General features: G+C 40.1%; 1 protein-coding gene and 1 long non-coding RNA gene across 3 annotated transcripts in view; one reads left to right on the plus strand and one right to left on the minus strand.

The window, feature by feature from the left end:
- Nucleotides 1–19,572, minus strand: part of LOC105737593 — a 58,666-nt gene extending 39,094 nt beyond the window's left edge. The window contains exons 1-4 of the long non-coding RNA XR_001113286.2: nucleotides 19,184–19,572; nucleotides 9,422–9,538; nucleotides 7,463–7,539; nucleotides 4,567–4,668 (exon numbers count right to left, since the gene is read on the minus strand). This is a non-coding gene — a long non-coding RNA (uncharacterized LOC105737593). The remainder of the gene's footprint in view (nucleotides 1–4,566; nucleotides 4,669–7,462; nucleotides 7,540–9,421; nucleotides 9,539–19,183) is intronic.
- MMP1 (matrix metallopeptidase 1) lies at nucleotides 4,529–13,169 on the plus strand. 2 transcript variants are annotated; one of them, XM_003253049.3, is made up of 10 exons: nucleotides 4,529–4,590; nucleotides 5,229–5,432; nucleotides 5,526–5,674; nucleotides 5,899–6,024; nucleotides 7,080–7,235; nucleotides 7,396–7,513; nucleotides 9,949–10,082; nucleotides 11,585–11,747; nucleotides 12,273–12,376; nucleotides 12,558–13,169. In XM_003253049.3, exons 2-10 carry the CDS (start codon nucleotides 5,281–5,283, stop codon nucleotides 12,665–12,667), a joined length of 1,212 nt encoding a protein of 403 aa, XP_003253097.2. In that variant the 5' UTR covers nucleotides 4,529–4,590; nucleotides 5,229–5,280; the 3' UTR covers nucleotides 12,668–13,169. The 2 variants fall into 2 exon arrangements, with proteins under 2 accessions (XP_003253097.2, XP_003253096.2); XM_003253048.3 differs by having other exon boundaries at nucleotides 4,535–4,704; nucleotides 5,188–5,432.

The following is a 19,572-nucleotide window of genomic DNA, read 5'->3' on the forward strand; positions in this document are numbered from 1 at the left end:
AACAGAAAAATTCTGCAACAATGGAATATAGTTTGAATTCTGAACAATGGACTAAAAGCTCTGCAGGCCACACACGTGTGTATGTCACAGACTCCAAACAAGCAAGTCACAGTCTGGGCACATGATCAAAATCTCACAGGAAGCTTCCTCACATATTTCAAATCCATCTCAAATTCATATTCACAGATATAAGAGCTGAGAAAGGATGGTTTTGACAGGGCTGACCTGAGCTGTGGTACAAGTAACACTCATCCCCAGAAAGGCTCTTGGTTTGAATTTCCTTTAAAAGGAGCTACAGCTGCAAAAATCTGTTTCACAGATGTGCTAACTATAAGCATTTTCCACAGTGTTTAACAAACTATGCAGATAAGAAAATATTATTGACAAATTAATAAAATGCTCAAAATAATCTGATACTAAATGCTTGTAGCATGGCATGCAAATCACCAAAAATAAATGTGCTATGCTTCATGTAAAATTTCCAGTAAGGCTGGGTGTGGTGGCTCACGCCTATAATCCCAACACTCTGGGAGGCCGTGGTGAGAGAACTACTTGAGGCCAGGAGTTTGAGACTAGCCTGGCCAACATAGTAAGACCTCATCTCTACAAAAAATTTTAAAAATCAGTGGGACATGGTGGTGAACATCTGTAGTTCTAGCTACTTGGGAGTCTGAGGCAGGAGGATTGCTTAAGCCCAGGAGTTTGAGGTGCCCAGCCCAGGAGTTTGAGGTCCCTACATTCCAGCCTAAGGGACAAAGGGAGACCTTGTCTCTAAATAAATAAATTAGTTAATTGAATTTCCAGTTAGTTGATATATCCAAATTCTTCCCATGGTAATTTTAAAAACTTTAATCTTAGGAGAGTAAAAGTCATGGGCATAAGACTTCTTATAAACAACTCAGCCTAATGAGAAATAGACCCTTTATTTAAGTGTCATTTAAGTATCTATTTCTTCATTGATCTATTCATTTGTTAAGGCATGTAACAATCATTTGCAGACACTTACTATGTTGAGGTAGTATAAACTACAAATTCAACAAGTTTGGTAAGGGAAATAAGAGAGATTGAGTGACAGCTTGAAGGGGAAGATTCTTTCAGGCCTGTGGGACCGGGTGGTGGCATGGAGACATTATTGTGGACTTGAGGGAGTTAATGTGACAGTCCTCGTGTCTCCAGACACTTTCTCTCTGTTAGGGAAGCAAGATTTCTATCCCCAGAGTATGTATGTGTCATGTCTGGACTGCAGTGGCACAGAGCTGTGTTCAAGGAGTGACTACCACTCTGCTGTGTGCCCTGGGACTCGGGGTTAATTCATCAATCATTTCTACCCAGAAGGTAACCATGAGGACTGATGGAACCAGTGTGTACCAAGTGTCTGTTAAGTGTCTGGTCAATGGTTATCCATAAAGCTACTGCATGGCCATATGTAGGAAGAATATAGACGGTGGTGCAAATTTTTCCCATGTGTAACTCTCACAACAAAATAGCATTAAATACTTAATGTTTCTGGCTAAAGACCATTTCAAGACTTGCAGGACAAAAAATGGAAAAAATATCTGACACTCAAATGGAGTTACAAAATTAAAAAGGCAGAATTCCCAAGCATTAAAAAATATGAAGCAAGACTGAAATTTCAAGACTAAGTTTAATATGGAAAAATACAAATATGTTTGAGGCCTTTCACAGAGCAGCCAGCATGAAGCAACCAAGAAAACCCTGGAAATAATTTGCCTGCCTGGAAACAGTCTGGAGTCAGCTGACACAGCCACACGAGAGCCCTCTTATGCTTGTCATAAGGGGTAGAGGAATAATTTCAGAAAATTACATTTAAAAGAGAATTATGGGGGAAGAAGATGCTCCCAGAGGAAACAAATAATATGGATGTGAAGAGCAAATACAAATTTAACATGTTTTGAGCTTCTTGGAAACTATGCTAAGTCTAGGCATTGCTAGGATTTGGTATGATTTAATCCCCAGCTTTCTGTTCTAAATTTTTGTTTTCTTTTTTACTCTCAAATAAATCACACGCTAGCACTAGCTGCAAAGTTACATATGTTGCATTAGAAGATCTTCCATGAATACCTAACTGGAAATTCCAAGATTCAGGGCCATGTGAATCTAGGCTGGCTGCTTAACCGAAACTTAATTTTTTTTTGTTTATTTTAGGGAAAAGAAATTAACGAAAAGCTGTTTCAAGCAACCAGTTTCCAATCCACGTCAGCAACTATGACATTTAATGAAACACCGTGAGCATTTAGCATGAGAGCTCTGGACTCAGATGCAGGGAGCTTTGCTAGAGAAGGGAGGACAAAGCAGGCATGATGTGGCGGGTTGTGGGGGACTCTAAGGCTCTATTTCCAACTTCCATCAGAGAACTTCTGTTTTCACCTGGTTTTCAAATTTGCTTTCCAAAAGGGATTTTGTTTAAGTAAAGGACACAGAAGTTTATAAAAGTTTGAAAACTTCTAGATTGTAGGATGTGCAGGCTCTTGCCAGATGGGACTGTGTATGAGACTCTTCCAGGGTGACGTCTTAGACAATTTCCTGTCCAATCACAGATGGTCATGATGCTGCTTTCCTGAGTCAACCTATTAACTGACCCTTGTTTCCCAGGCCTCAGTGGAGCTAGGGTTGTCACCTCTTCACACTGACTAGATTCCCTCACAATCGAGTATATCTGCCACTCCTCGCCTTTTAAAACATAGTCTATGTTCACCCTCTAATATGAAGAGCCCCTTTCACTATTTTCTTTGTCTGTGCTGGAGTCACTTCAGTGGCAAGTGTTCTTTGTTCTCTGTCCCCACCCTCCCTCTGATGATTGTGAGAAGAGGATTTTATTTTCGTGAGAACTTCTTCCCATTCCTCTTACCCTCTTGAACTCACATGTTACTCCACTTAGATGAGGAAGTTGTAGTTAAATAATTAGAGAGGATATGACTTGTTTCAAATCAATCCAAGATATACTGAAGTATTGTTTATGAGTAAGATACCAGTCTTGGCGCAGAAAGGAAACAGGAATCCATAAGGTGAGGAAAGTCTTGAAAAGCAAACCTGATACAGTGGGAAAGGTGGGAGACACCAAAAAGTGCTGAAGTGATAAAACAGAGGCCAGTGTTTCTCCACTGTATGTTTTCAATAAATGCTTCCAAGGAAGGAGAGTGGGGCATGAGTAGGGGAGCTACAGAGATAGACAAACTTTTCTCACCAGGAATGCTACAGATAGCACTGGTAGTACCCAAGACAATTTAACATGGAACATAAGTACAGGAATACACACCTTTCATTACAGAGCCATGTGTTTATTTTCATGGCCAGGAGATGCAAAATAAGATCTTTTGAATGGAGGAATGCATAAATATATGAATGAATGCATACATGAAAGAATAAATAAATGCTGCCTAGCACCAAGGAGAAAAGATAGACTCATATCAAGGGAAACAAGTATGATTAAAAATAAGACCCCAGAGTCACACTCAGTCTCTTTCCAGCCTTTTCATCGTCGGGTACATTCAGACAAGTTTCAGGGAAGGATCCTATTTGTCCCATGATAATGATGGGCAAGGCCTACGGAGGGTGGGGAGTTATCTCATACTCCACCTGTGGATGAGGGGTCTTCTCAGGTAAGGCTCTTAAATCCTAGGCCTGAGTAAATTTTTTCAAATTTTATTTTAGACAGGGTCTCTCTGTTGCCTAGGCTGGAGTGCAGTGGCATGATCACTGCTCACTGCAGCCTCAACCTCCCAAGCCCAAGTGATCCTCCCACCTCAGACTCTTCAGTGACTAGGACTACAGGCGCATGCCTCCATGCTTGGCTAACTTTAAAAAATGTTTGTTTGTTTGTTTTTTGTAGAGATGGGGTTTCACCATGTTGCCCAGGCTGATCTTGAACTCCTGGGCTCAAGTGATTCCGCTGCCTCGGCCTCCCGAAATTCTGGGATTATAGGCTTGAGCCACCATGCCTGGCTCTGAGTAAAGATTAAGGGAAACCACGGTGCTATCGCAATAGGGTACCAGGCAGCTTAACAAAGGCAGAAGGGAATCTCAGAGAACCCCAAAGAGTCACCATAAAGTGAGTGCTGGAGGAGCTGAACTTCAGTCAGTAGAGATGCTGAACAGCCATAAGGTACACAGTGTCACTAATTCCACCCTCTGCCCTGGGAGCAAGGTGTGTGGAGAAACCTGTAGCACTTTATGACCATCAGAATCAAGTCTTTTTCAAAAAGACCATGGAGTACTCTTTGACCTGTGTATATAACAAGAGCCTTTCTCAGACAGGAAAGAAATGAATTGCAGAAAACCACTGTTTACATGGCAGAGTGTGTCTCCTTCACACACCTCTTATTTGAAGTTAATCATGACATTGCAACACCAAGTGATTCCGAATAATCTGCTAGGAGTCACCATTTCTAATGATTGCCTAATGTATTCATAGGTAATCAAGAGGATGTTATGAAACATGAGTCAGACAGCCTCTGGCTTTCTAGAAGGGCAAGGACTCTATATATACAGAGGGAGCTGCCTAGCTGGGATATTGGAGCAGCAGAGAGCTGGGAAGCCATCACTTACCTTGCACTGAGAAACAAGACGGAGGCCAGTATGCACAGCTTTCCTCCACTGCTGCTGCTGCTGCTGTTCTGGAGTGTGGTGTCTCACAGCTTCCCAGCGACTCTAGAAACACAAGAGCAAGATGTGGACTTAGTCCAGGTAAATGCTTCATTGCATGTGACAATAATGCAAATCTTTAGTTTGTATTTTTCCGCAGTAATGTAATAGAGTTTTTTAAGGATACGTTTCCTATAAAGAGATTTTTTTTTTTGCTAGAAATGGCACCCTCCCCCCAAAACGTATCTATCCATGCATAGGCTCTCCTTTTCCAGTTGGAGGTGAGAGTGAACTAAAGGAACAGCATCCAAACCTCTCTCCACAAATTGTAGACTTGTAACAGTATGCAAATCTTGCTCTACAAAAATTGCTCTGCTATGAAGTTCTTACTTCACAATAACTAATAGTAGGGACATTTCTACTCTGAAATTTCATTTCTCACCAAAAATAAGGATAAAAGCAATTGCAAAATCTAAACACAAGCTTTAAAAGCAGTTCTCTGTTTTGGCTAAAACTTAATGCCATGATTTTTAGAATAATGAGAAAGATTTCCTATGCAGTGTTTCAATAATTTTCTTTTGTCAGAAATACCTGGAAAAATACTACAACCTGAAGAATGATGGGAGGCAAGTTGAAAAGCAGAGAAACAGTGGCCTAGTGGTTGAAAAATTGAAGCAAATGCAGGAATTCTTTGGGCTAAAAGTGACTGGGAAACCAGATGCTGAAACCCTGAAGGTGATGAAGCAGCCCAGATGTGGAGTGCCTGATGTGGCTCAGTTTGTCCTCACTGCGGGGAACCCTCGCTGGGAGCAAACACATCTGACCTACAGGTAGGCAGACTGAGGGCCAGAGTGAGAGAGCTATTTCCCATGACAGTGGTAAGAAGTCATGTCCAATGTGTCTCTATTTTGTTTCATTCTAAGGATTGAAAATTACACGCCAGATTTGCCAAGAGCAGATGTGGACCATGCCATTGAGAAAGCTTTCAAACTCTGGAGTAATGTCACACCTCTGACATTCACCAAGGTCTCTGAGGGTCAAGCAGACATCATGATATCTTTTGTCAGGGGAGGTAAGTTCTTCTTACAGCACTTTAACCTCACCTTTCCCCTAAATCTCGTAGCTTTGCAACTGGAATTGCTTGTTTAAGAGGAATGTTGATTTTATGGGCTCAAAGATGGAAACTACATCACATCTGATGGAAGTCTATTGGCCTCTTAACAAAGCTAATGCTTGCCTTTCTGGCTTAGCTTACATAAGAACCACAAGGAATCTTTGTTGAATTGTTTCTTTCAGATCATCAGGACAATTCTCCCTTTGATGGACCTGGAGGAAATCTTGCTCATGCTTTTCAACCAGGCCCAGGTATTGGAGGGGATGCTCATTTTGATGAAGATGAAAGGTGGACCAACAATTTCAGAGGTAAGCCAATCAAATTTGCCTCTTTCAATTCTCCCACCCCTTCATGTTTCATTGTAATATTGGTTGATTTAGTTGAAAGAATTCATTCGTAGAAGTATATATTTTTCTATTACCACTCAGGAAATTAGTGACACACTTAGAAAAGTGAAAGAGAGGTATTTTCTGCTAGCTAACAACATCTTAGCAGTGACAACTAGACCACTCTAAAATTTTTATTAAGAAAATGTTGAAAACTTTAATGTTTTAATTGTGGGCATCAACATTGAAACTTTTTCAGTAGAAGAAAACAGCGAAATTTAACAGTGGTCATAAACTTATGTGGAAATTAAAGAAAAGGAAGGCTTTTTGTGTTTTCCAAAATTTTCAGCAGTCAACATTTATCAGTTTTGTAAATAAGAAAAGTATTAAATATTAGGCTGGGCACAGTGGCTCATGCCTGTAATCCCAGCGCTTTGGGAGGCCGAGGCAGGCAGATCACAAGGTTAGGAGTTCGAGACCAGCCTGACCAATATGGTGAAACCCCGTCTCTTCTAAAAATACAAAAATTAGACAGGCATGATGGCACATGCCTGTAATCTCAGCTACTCAGGAGGCTGAGGCAGGAGAATCGCTTGAACCCAGGAGGCAGAGGTTGCAATGAGCCGAGATCATGCCACTGCACTCCAGCCTAGGTGACAGAGTGAGACTCCGTCTCAAGAAAAAAAAAAAGAAAAAGAAAAATATCAAATGTTAATAGAACATTTTGCTTCTCTGTAAAATAATAAGTGTCATTTAATCATTGATAATATTGATTAATCTGTGGCACACTTTCAGTCAGCTGAGTTTGTCTTTTAATTGTATCAGTGTAATCATAAAGTTTAGGTTTCAACATGTCTCTTCGTTATTAATAAATGCATGCCTTCTGCCTTCGGAAAAAAGATATACATGCATATATTTCAAAAGTCACTGATAAAATAGTAACATTAGTCCTTGTAGTTGTAAATTATTTATTAGTTAAATGCCTCAAAACTGAATACCTTTCAAATAATTACAAATTGATTTATTGGCCTTTTTAGAGTACAACTTATATCGTGTTGCGGCTCATGAACTCGGCCATTCTCTTGGACTCTCCCATTCTACTGATATCGGGGCTTTGATGTACCCTAGCTACACCTTCAGTGGTGATGTTCAGCTAGCTCAGGATGACATTGATGGCATCCAAGCCATATATGGTGAGTATGGAGAAAAACATTACGGACAAGGGCCTGGTGGTCTTTATACGTATTTCAAATAAAATAGCCATTAGCTATATCCTTGAAGAAGCTGTCTGCATTGTTTATGTAGTTTTCTAATACTAGGCAAAACTAACACCAGGTATTTTATTTTCCTTAGGACGTTCCCAAAATCCTGTCCAGCCCATCGGCCCACAAACCCCAAAAGTGTGTGACAGTAAGCTAACCTTTGATGCTATCACTACGATTCGGGGAGAAGTGATGTTCTTTAAAGACAGGTAAGATGTCAGTTCTTCTTTGTGACCTGCATTTGTAGTAATAACGACATTCACCACTATAGTTAACTATTATGCTTCACGTGTTACTTATTTCACGCTGATTTACATCTATAATCATATGGTAGCAACCGCATGCATTTGTACAACATAATGCACTTGTAACAACTTTGTTTTTCTACATGTATTAGGTCATCTGATTCTCAGAAAATATAGTTGATTTAGAAAATCAGTATGTATGATCTTTTTTTACAGATTAGCAAAGTAAGTCAGAGAGAAGGAAAGATATCTTTTGGGGGCATAGAGCTCATTGGTAGCAGAGCAGTTATTGGTCTTCTGTCCCCTACTTCAGGTCTCTTTTCATTATGCCACTCTTTATGGTGATAAGTATCATAGGACTTTCTTAGGAGAAAGTGGTCCTTTCCATAGCAACATCTCACTGTTGAGGCTTGCATAGCCATCCTTTATCTCCCCTGCCATCCTGGAAAAATGGCCCTCCCAAAGCCTTTTATCTTGAAGGGTCTCTGTTGCCCCCTGGAGGTCCAGAGAAGAAGAGGAGGGAGGGAGCCAATGCTGGGAAAGTCCCCAAGAGCTGATGAAATCCCTCCTGGGACAGATATGGGCAGCCATAAGGTGGTGCTTCCCTCTTCAAAGAAGAATCCTAGAACTCCCTCTGCAGCATGTGGACTCAAAAAGGTTAGGGTCATCTCACATGCAAGGAGGAGGCCTGCTCTCTGTACCATAGTGATTCCTAAAGGATCAGGCAAAATAATAACACGCTCTTTTGGTGTGTTATTGCACACTGCATTTGGTAAATGACGCAGTCCACAGAAAGATCAACACATAGAAATTCAGGGTGGTCTGAAAGGCTCGTTCTCGGCAGCCTCTCAAGTGCTGTGGCACTGTTTTACTACTCCGTAGTCGCATCTCTCCTGGAATTCAGGGCACTGGCTCATAATTCTTTCTGCCCTCTCTTTACTTTTTAAGTGTAAAAGATAAGGCTGGAGGTAAACTATACAGTGTGTGGTTCAATGCTGGGACAAGTTAAGAAAACACATGGTTTTAAAGGAAACCTCTCAGTACAGCAGGACACACCTATCAAACCAAATATTACTAGGTGGAACAGGACCAATTTGAAGATTTGCCAGAATTGAAAGGACACAGAGATCATTTAAATGTCGCCACGTCGAGGAGACATGAAAGGCTAGAGATAGAGATAGTAACTGATTTGCCTAAGGCATCACAGCCAGGCAGAGGCAGGACTGGACCTAGAAGTCAGGTTTCTGACAGCCAAAGCCATAGGCTTCCCTGTGGCTTGTAATCTGGAGCTCTTCTGTGTCAGCCCACATGACAGTCTATGCTGTGCTCTTACCCTAGTCCCTATAAACTCTATAATCCACTTTGTGTAAGTACTACTAACCAAGGGACAACAAAGGGAGTGGCTGCCAGAGCTGAGTTTAAAAATCAACCTTAGCCTCTTACCAGCTGGGTGGACTTAGACACCTCCCTTAGTCTCCCCGACCTCAATTTCTCATCCTTAAATACTCTCTTGTAGTGTCCTTGTGATAAGGTCTGATGTAAGGAATGGGCCTGGTGTGTTGTAAGTAATCACTAAATAATAGGATATTAGAGTCATAGTCCAGCTGGTAATGTGCACAGCCGATCCCTAATGGCTCACCAAAGCTGACTGTTAAATTTTGAAGAATTCTGCAAGCTAGCTGTGAACCATAGCCATTATTAAAAATTAAATTATAGGCCAGGTGCAGTGGCTCACACTTGTAATCACAGCACTTTGGGAGGCTGAGGTGGGGGAATCATTTGAGATCAGGAATTCAAGACCAGCCTGGCCAACATGGTGAAACCCTGTCTGTACCAAAAGTACAAAAATTAGCTGGGCGCGTTGGCCTGCACCTGTAATCCCAGCTACTCAGGAAGCTGAGGCAGGGGAATCCTTGAACCTGGGAGGAAGAGGTTGCAGTGAGCCAAGATTGTACCACTACACTCCAGCCTGGGCGACAGAGTGAGACTCTGTCTCAAAAAAGTAAATAAATAAAAAATAAATAGATAAAACTTAAATTATATAAACAAAATTAAATTGCATTAAAATAAAAGGTAATAAAAATAATCAAAATTCATCAGTTTGTCATAATTTTTACTGCATTTTTCTACTTATTTATGTTTTTAAAGTTACTTATGCCTATTTTATTTGTATGCTATACAATGGTGCTCCACTGAGACTCTTGAAATTCATCATAATGGGAGTGTTTCAAGCTAGTGAAATCAGCAAATGCTATGAACCAACCCTCCTTTGCAGAGCTGAATGTTATACATTTACCAGCACACCACTAGTGCCAGCAACAAGAAGGAGCTAGAGCTGGATGTCAGCCAGAGATTATCAGAAATTAGATGGAAACTTTTCTTGCTTTTTTTCTAATCAGATTCTACATGCGCACAAATCCCTTCTACCCGGAAGTTGAGCTCAATTTCATTTCTGTTTTCTGGCCACAACTGCCAAATGGGCTTGAAGCTGCTTACGAATTTGCCGACAGAGATGAAGTCCGGTTTTTCAAAGGTAATCCTTCTAATTATTTTTCACTGTTTTAATAAATCACTTTTTCATTCCCTTTGGGGCTGCGATACAAGTGTACTAGCTACATTCTCTCCAGGGACTTTTGAAAATCTCAGTCTCACCAACGAAATCAATGAAAGTCCATCAACTTAACTAAACAGTGCATAGAGCATTTTGGAGTCATTTTAAACAAAAGGCAAATAACTGGAGATAGAATGTTCTGGCCTTTTTAATGAATCTAGATTTACAAAAATGTTTTCTGCACAAACTATGTATTTAGAACCCCCTCCATATTCCTGGGAATACTCAAAGTAAAACTCGAGACTTGGGCCAATCCTACAGAGGATGGAACAGAAAGATTTTGTTTGTATAATTTCCTAGACTCTATTTCAATACAAACTACCCTCTTGAGAATGGGAGAGGCTCCAGTAGGCAGCTAAGACAGGGGATGCCGAAGCCAAGATAGGGGATGCCGCTGCCCTGCTGTAAGAGTGTGGTCCTCAGACCAGCAGCATTGGCATCACCTGACAGTCTGTTACAAATTCAGAATCTGAGGTCCCGCTTCAGATCTTCTTTGATAGAATCTGAATTTTGACAAGTTTCCTGGGCAATTCATATGCACATCAAATTATGAGAAGTTCTGAATACTGTGAATTGAATGGGAGAAACTTCTTCAATTCTGTCAGAATGAAACACAATCCAATGATCAGCTCCTGGACTTTGAAGACACTATGCCATGCACCAGTATTTCTGCAAACGTGTTTAGCATAGTACAATGAGTAAGACATTTGACTCAGCCATACACCCAAGGCAAAGAATTAAATGCAGGGCAGATGAGCCAAATGCTTTGAAACAGGATTTCTAGGCTTTAAATTATGGAATTAAATGGATGTTAGAGACAGAAAGTTTCAAATTCCTTTTTTGTGAGGGGTAAATAGCACGTGCGTACAATAAGAGAAATCTTGGCTTTAGTATATGAGACCAGCTTTATGTGATGAGGGGCTTACTGAGTATAAACATGGAATCTGGACACAGCATTAATTCAAGTATTTGGAACTATCTTCTAGTCAAATGCAGTGATTCGAATCCAGGATTGCAAATCCTTACAGGTTGTGAGTCACTACACCACTTCACCCTTTATGATACAAATGGTTTGAACTTCCACAGTCCATGAGAAAACCTGGAGAACCGAAGTTTATATCACCAAGGTGGTATAATTAACTCTTTAGTCATTTGAACATCTGACTTTGGAAAGAAGCCCCCAACCCGATAAGCGAGTCATTCTCAAAGCTTGTTGCAGATTAGAATCAACTAAGAAGCTTCCAAAGATAGACACATTTAATTGGTCTGGGATAGGGTCCTGGCATCAGTATTTTCAAAAATCTCCCTAGATGATTCTAATCTGCAGCCAGGGCACTGCACTAGCATGTGAAACTAAGAACTTAGCTGGAAATTCACTTACTGCCCATTGAAGTCTTAGGCAATCACTCTTTCTTGATTGGCAGGGAATAAGTACTGGGCTGTTCAGGGACAGAATGTGCTACATGGATACCCCAAGGACATCTACAGCTCCTTTGGCTTCCCTAGAACTGTGAAGCGTATCAATGCTGCTCTTTCTGAGGAAAACACTGGAAAAACCTACTTCTTTGTTGCTAAAAAATACTGGAGGTAAGTTTAAGTGCAGAGAATGTTAGGGCCTCAGTTCCTTCTACATAAAAAGTTCTAGAACAGCCCATTTCAAAGTGAGTCTCAAACTGCCTTGGCCAGCATCCTTTTCTTCAGATGGCTGGTGCCAATCTATCATCTACTTAGTCTGTTGACCAATAATCATCACACAATGCCTGCACTGGGAATCCAGAGAATGTAGGGGGATGAATTTTAAAGGGATGTAGAATTGAGGACATTCATCTTAACAAAGCTACTTCTGCCAAAATTACTTATCTTCCATAGTATGTTACCTCAATAGGACATAGCATAGAACCTACTGGAGAATTCGATGTTGGATTTCAGAGGGGCCTTAAAGACCTTTTAGTTCACCAGACATTCCACCTTACCCCATCCACTCCCCATTTCACAAATGATCTATAAAATGAAATAGTCTGGTTAAATTCCTCATGGTGTATTTTCTGTAACGATTTTGAGAGTGTACATGTTTAGCAAAAGGTCTGACACTCTTAACTCTTTTCTGACCAGGTATGATGAATATAAACGATCTATGGATCCAGGTTATCCCAAAATGATAGCACATGACTTTCCTGGAATTGGCCACAAAGTGGATGCAGTTTTCATGAAAGATGGTGAGCGAATATACATGTATTTCCTCCATTTCATTGCCATAGCAATAACATCATTATTGTTAGTTGGAACAGCAAATGCCAAAAATATCTGTGCTCACAGATGAACTGGTTTCTCAAGAATTCAAGTTAAACCTAGAAACTACTTGTATAATGCAGTAAGTCTCTTTTGTTTTATTTCTAGGATTTTTCTATTTCTTTCATGGAACAAGGCAATACAAATTTGATCCTAAAACGAAGAGAATTTTGACTCTCCAGAAAGCTAATAGCTGGTTCAACTGCAGGAAAAATTGAACATTACTAATTTGAATGGAAAACACATTGTGTGAGTCCAAAGAAGGTGTTTTCCTGAAGAACTGTCTATTTTCTTAGTCATTTTTAACCTCTAGAATCACTGATGCACAGAATATTCTTATTTATACATCATTCTGCATATTTATTTACTATTTAGAATGTAGCCCTTTTTGTACTGATATAATTTAGTTCCACAAATGGTGGGTACGAAAAGTCAAGTTCATGGCTTATGGATTCATATAGGCCAGAGTTGCAAAGATCTTTTCCAGAGTATGCAACTCTGACATTGACCCCAGAGAGCAGCTTCAGTGACAAACATAGACAAAACAAGACAGAAAGAGACAGGAGACATGAGTCTTCGCCGGAGGAAAAGCAGCTCAAGAACACACGTGCAGTCACTGGTGTCACCCTGTATAGGCAAGGGATAACTCTTCCAACACAAAATAAAGTGTTTTATGTTTGGAATAAAATCAACCTTGTTTCTACTGTTTTATATACTTTCTATGATATTTATTATTGTTATTTTCTGATGACAAAGCCACACTTAAAGAGACTGCTTTTCAAATTTGAAATGGGTAGTAGACAACATAAAAAATATTCATGTGGGAAATGAGGATATACAAAAAACTCAAATATTCTCTATTCACATGGAATTTATACTATATAAACTGGGGTGGGGGAGGGAAATCCATTTCCCTTGCCCCATGTATGGATTCCAAAAGTGGTTTTAAGTAAAATCAGTGACATCATGGTAGAGTGTCCTAGGTGTATGTCATTTTCTCTCTTCTGAACATATGGAAGGGTTCCATTTTCCCACAGTCCAACTCTTTGCAGAGTTGGGTGGTGGGCAGTGGGGCATCTGACTACTTCTAGCCAGAGGGTTGAGTGAAGAAGTGACCAATATCATTTTCAGACTGGAACATTTAATTGCTGGTGGAAATTTCTCTAGTAGTCTACTCCTTCTGTCCTTCTGTGGTAGAAGTACATCATGAGAGAGTTTCCACAAGACAGAACAAGCTGAATTGCTGGAGATAACTGTTCCAAATAGTTACACAAACCTCAGTAGACTTTGCTTAAGTAGGAAATCAAATTTTAGGCTGGCCATGGTGGCTCACACCTATAATCCTAGCATTTTGGGTGGCTGAGACAGGAGGATTGCTTGAGACTAGGAGTTCGAGACCAGCCTGGGCAACATAGTAAGGCTCCGCTTCTACAAAAAAAAAATTAAAAATGAGTATAGTGGTACACACCTGTAGTCCCAGCTATTCAGAGGGCTGAGATGGGAGGATCACTTGAGCCCAGGAGTTGGAGGCTGCAGTGAGTCATAATTGCACCACTTTATTAGTCCGTTCTCACATTGCTATAAAGAATTACCTCAGACTGGGTAATTTATAAAGAAAAGAGATTTAATTCGCTCATGGTTTCACAGGCTGTACAGGGAGCATGGCTGGGAAGACCTCGGGAAACTTATAATCATGACAGAAGGTGAAAGAGAAGCCGGCATATCCTACATGGCTGGAGCAAGAGGAAGAGAGAGAGCAGGGGAAAGTGCTACACACTTTCAAACAACCAGATCTTGTAAGAACTCACTCACTATCACAAGAACAGCAAAGCGGAAATCCACTCACATGATTCAGTTACCTCCCACCAGGTCCCTCCTCCAATGCTGAGGAATTACAATTCCAAACAAGATTTGTGTAGGGACACAGAGCCAAACCATATCACCACTGCACTCCAGCCTGGGCTACAGAATGAGATTCTGTCTCTAAACATATATACAACTTTTATTTCCTAAGCCACTAAGATTTTATATTTGGTTAATGCTGCATAATATAGTTTGTCAAGATAATCACTAGTTTATCGTGACTAATTTGGGAGGCAAGTTTATATAGGCAAGAGTCTTGCAAGTAGCTTTACATAGGCAGAAGTAGTACCTCCCTCTTGCCCAAGGAGCACAAACTACGCTTGCATGGAGAATTGATAAATACCTCATTTGAGACAAAAACCTCACAAGATAATGCTTGCCCTCCTCCCAAATTGCTCTTCCCTCTGCTCATTATTTTCAGGCAAATGACTATGATCAGGTCTCAGCATAGTTCAGATCCTAGCTTTGGTAGGAAATAGGTTACTAACCAAAAGAATTATAGGACCTGGGCATTAAGTATCATCAGAAATCAAGGAAACACATATGGGAATAAATCTGAAAGGCATCGGATTAAGTTGGGGGATGTAAGGCTGGAGAGGGAAGAATTTATTGACCTCAATACACATATTCTTGACTTGGGAATCAATTTTCTGGAAAGGAAACCAGGAGCTTGTCTAATACTCTGCTGACATGGATTCTCAAATCTTGGACACAATGATGTCCTGTGGTATATGAGGTGGAGATGCCAGAATTTCTGTGGCATGATTTTGAGGAAGAAGTCACAGAGAGATTTGAACCTTAAAATGAATCTATTACATGAGATTGAAGAACGCACCAGCATACTCTGTTGCCTGGGAAGGCCCAGAGGGCACTCCTTTCATTGGCTTTCATTGAAGCCATAAGGACCTCACTAGTGAGGGTACACTCTGGCATCTCAGAGATACCTGGTGGTGGTTGTTCTCTGTGGGGTGAGTTAAGAGTATGAGGTGTTTCTGGGGAATTGGCCTCTCTAGTATCATTAAAGATGATGGGATAGCAGAATGGCAAAAGTGCATACATAAGGAAGTATATGTATATACATGTATATACATACACATCCATATACATATACATATATACATATGCATGTATACATACATACATATATCTCCATTTATACACATACATATACTATATATACATATACATACATATATACAAATCATACTTATATGTATGTACAAATAATACAAAACATGCATAATATGTATACGTTATCATATGTATACAAAAATCATACAAAACATACATATATGTATGTATGTTTGTGTGTGTATATATATATATATGTGTGTGTATATATATGGAGAAAGAAATCCTCCTTCAAGGGGACCTAGTCTCTCTCTTTGTCTCTGTCTCTCACACACACATCTTAGTAACTGTGATGCCACTATATACCAAGGATTACATATGTCTTTTACGTTATCCTCCTAAAGATACCTATGGCCATCCCCCAGGGTAACTGTGCACTGGGGAAGAAGAGTACTCAGATTTTGCAAGGACAGGTGGATACCAGATCTGAACTGACCTGGTATCAGAGGTCCCAAAATGGTATCATGGCCTTCCAGTTTAGAAAGTATGCATATGAGGGAAAGTGATAAATAGGGTTCTGACTCAAGGTCATCTCACAGTGGGCCCAGTGGGCCCACAAACAATCTTGTGGTTGTTCCCTGACTTCTGGAATAAGATCCTTATGGTAGGAAGGGCCAACTAGTAGCCCCTGAAACTGCTCTTCCTAAACTCTGGCCAAAATAGTAAACCAAAAGCAGCAAAAAAACCCAATGTCACATCCTGGGAGGACTGCGCAGACTGGTTACACTATCAGAGATTTAAAAGCAACAAGGAGGGTAATCCTCTCACAACCTCACTCAATTAATCCTTGGAGCCCTTGCATAAACCAAATACATCATGATGGTGGACTTACCTAGTGGGTAACTACCTAGTAGGTAACTTACCTAGTGGGTAATTACCATTACAGCTACTATTTCAGACATGATTTCTTTACTAGAGCAAATTAACACAGCTTCAGAAACATGATACAGAGTGATTCAAGAGGAGTGTTTAGAGATTTCCCCTATTGTCTTTGAGCCCAGAAATGCACTAGAAAGTAGGAGATTTGCTTGTTTGGGTTTTGTTTGGGTTTTAAACGAGGCTCTAGCCTTCCAGTTTGAATCCTTTTGGAGAATTTAACCCCAAACACCACTCTAAGGGGAAGTAGTAGCTTTTTTCCAGACCCATACCATATGTCTTAAAGAGGCAGTGTTCTGGCCAATGAATTGCAGTGCAAAGCTGCAAGATCTGCTCTGCTACTCAACTCTTTGTGACCTTGACCATTCTGAATCTTCGTTTCCTTTCTGTGGTAAAGGGAAAGTAATACTAACTTCCAGGATTGTCGTAAAGATAGAAGAGGTTAGATCACCTAGCACAGTGCCTGTCATGTTGAAAATATTCAACAAATGATAATTGCTCTTTTCTTTCGCATGTTCCCCTAAAGCCAGAATTTTTCTTCAGTGCTTCTTTACTCCCCAATGAGGGTCTTCCCACCAGAAAAGCCCACTGCACCAAGGAATCAACAGAGCAACTAACATAACACATTGTTACTGTATTTCCTACACATTGGAAATACTGTATTTCCTACACATTGGAAATACTGTATTCCCTACACATTGGAAATACTGTATTTCCTACACATTGGAAATACTGTATTTCCTACACATTGGAAATACTGTATTTCCTACACATTGGAAATACTGTATTTCCTACACATTGGAAATACTGTATTTCCTACACATTGGAAATACTGTATTTCTTACACATTGGAAATACTGTATTTCTTACACATTGGAAATACAGTAACTACATTCATAGACCACTATTTTATGTGTTTAGGTATTGTTAAAATAATAATGGGTATTATAGGACACAACATAAAATTATGCTTTCTAATATTCACAACACTGAAGTCATGATTCTGAGGTCTGTCTAACCCCTACTCTGATATTTTGCCTCCTTCTATTGATAGTATTTTCTATAGCAAGCATAAGTGACCTGCAATATTTGACTAAACTATCAGAATAGAGAAAAAAATGAATATAAATCTAACAATAAACTGTGTTCCCATTGTGAAGCAGTCAAATTGGAAATAAAAGCACAGGAAAGAGGTGAACTTTTCACTTGTTATGAGTCTGTGTAAAAACCAGTAATTTCCAACGAAAGAAGTTGCAAAATACTGAAGTCAGTGTCATGCCATGGTTGATGCAGGATTATATGTATATGTGTACAACCTTAAAATCAGAGGTCTTTGGGTATTGAAAATTAATAGCTAACCAGTTTTCCCAAGAATTGGATAAACTGGAAGTGAAAAATCGTTATGCATTTCTCAGTCTTAGTTACTGAAATTGCAATGGATTGTAGACCTGCGTTCTGTCTGGATCACATCAGTGCAGCACAGGCCAAGAGGAACTGCCAGTGACAGAACTGGTAAACATAGATAAATGAAGTAGCTGTGTTAGCGGGATGATCAGAGAGTTGGGAGAAAAGAACAGACGCTAAGGAGATAAATTGAAGGCATGTACAGGCGTGAGTTCAAGAATGAGAGATAGGCTGGGTGCGGTGGCTCACGCCTGTAATCCCAGCACTTTGGGAGGCCGAGGCTGGTGGATCACGAGATCAGGAGATCAAGACCATCCTGGCTAACACGGTGAAACCCTGTCTCTACTAAAAATACAAAAAATTAGCCGGGCGTGGTGGTGGGTGCCTGTAGTCCCAGCTACTCGGGAGGCTGAGGCAGGAGAATGGTGTGAACCCAGGAGGCGGAGCTTGCAGTGAGCTGAAATCGTGCCACTGCACTCCAGGCTGGGCGACAGAGCGAGACTCCATCTCAAAAAAAAAAAAAAAGAATGAGAGATAAAGAACAGTGTCAAGACATAAAAGAAAAAAAGTTGGGGAAGAACCAAGGTCCATGCCAAGAGGTTGTTTTAAAACTTTTGTTATTACTATTATTTTAAATATATTTGGGGGGTACGAGTGCAGTTTCGTTACATGGATATATTGCACAGTGTTGAAATCTGAGCTTTTAGTGTAACTCTCACTGGAATAGAAGACATTGTGCCCCCATTGGATAATTTCTCATCCCTCTTTTCCCTCCCACCCTTCCACCCTCCCTAGTGTCCAGTGTCTATTATTCCACACAGTATATCTATGTGTACACATTATTTAGCTCCCACTTGTAAATCAGAACATGCAGTATTTGACTTTCTGTTTCTAAATTATTTCACATAACATAATGGCCTCCACTTCCATCCATGTTACTGCTAAAGACATTATGTCATTCTTTTTTATGGCTGCATAGTATTCCAAACAGTATGGAGATTTCTCAAAGACCAAAAAAATAGAATTACCATTCAACCCAGCAATCCCACTACTGGATATCTACCCAAAGGAAAAGAAATCATTATGTCAAAAAGATACCTGTACTCGTATGTTTATCGCAGCACTATCCACAATAGCAAAGATACGGAACGAAGCCAAGAAGTTTTTGATAAACATCCAAGTTGTAGTCATGAAGGTTTCTTCTGGCAGTTATGAATCTCTTCCCACTTGTTAGCTTTTGATTGTGAGCTTATTATTCAATTTTTCTAATCTCAACATTGTTGGGTTGTTCTGAAGTTTAAAAATAACTCACATTTAAGAAATGGCTACAGTGGAAGCTCAATACCAGGAGTTTCACCTTTCTTTAAGTACGAGCTCTGTATGCTTCCTTGCCTGACCCTATACGTACTTCAGCAGGTTTAACAAGTAATGAATTATTTAAAGACAAACATAGGACTCACCTGCTCCAGGTCATTAATTTCTTCCAGGTGTCATGGTTTAATGCAGGACAAGTTTAAACACTAACATCATTTCTGTGAGGCCTGTGCTACCCTACAGGCTCCCAATTATAGTTGTAGCTGTTACTACAATGTAAACTTTCATTGTATCATTACCACATAATAGAATCCATTAACAGGATGTGTCAACACTAATAAAGTTATGACTCAAGCTAGAATGGGCATCTCACAGCTTGTCAAATCAGTGCCTAGGGGCACTGTCATAGATTTGTCAGGCCAAAAAGCTTTGTCTGTTAAAGGTGTTGGAGTGAAATAAGAAGAGATTTGTTCCTCAGCATAAAGCATACAAAATAACCTTGTGAGTGCGGTTACATCCACCCCATTTTACAGAT

This window comes from Nomascus leucogenys, chromosome 15 (assembly GCF_006542625.1).
Source record: "Nomascus leucogenys isolate Asia chromosome 15, Asia_NLE_v1, whole genome shotgun sequence".
NCBI lineage: Eukaryota > Metazoa > Chordata > Mammalia > Primates > Hylobatidae > Nomascus > Nomascus leucogenys.

What these genes read in the sequence shown, in the direction of transcription:
- MMP1 (XM_003253048.3), top strand. Translation starts at nt 4,597, where the DNA reads ATGCACAGCTTTCCTCCACTGCTGCTGCTGCTGCTGTTCTGGAGTGTG. An exon ending in TGGCATCCAAGCCATATATG is followed by an intron (nt 7,236 to 7,395) that starts GTGAGTATGGAG and finishes TATTTTCCTTAG; the next exon opens with GACGTTCCCAAAATCCTGTC. An exon ending in TGAAGTCCGGTTTTTCAAAG is followed by an intron (nt 10,083 to 11,584) that starts GTAATCCTTCTA and finishes CTTGATTGGCAG; the next exon opens with GGAATAAGTACTGGGCTGTT.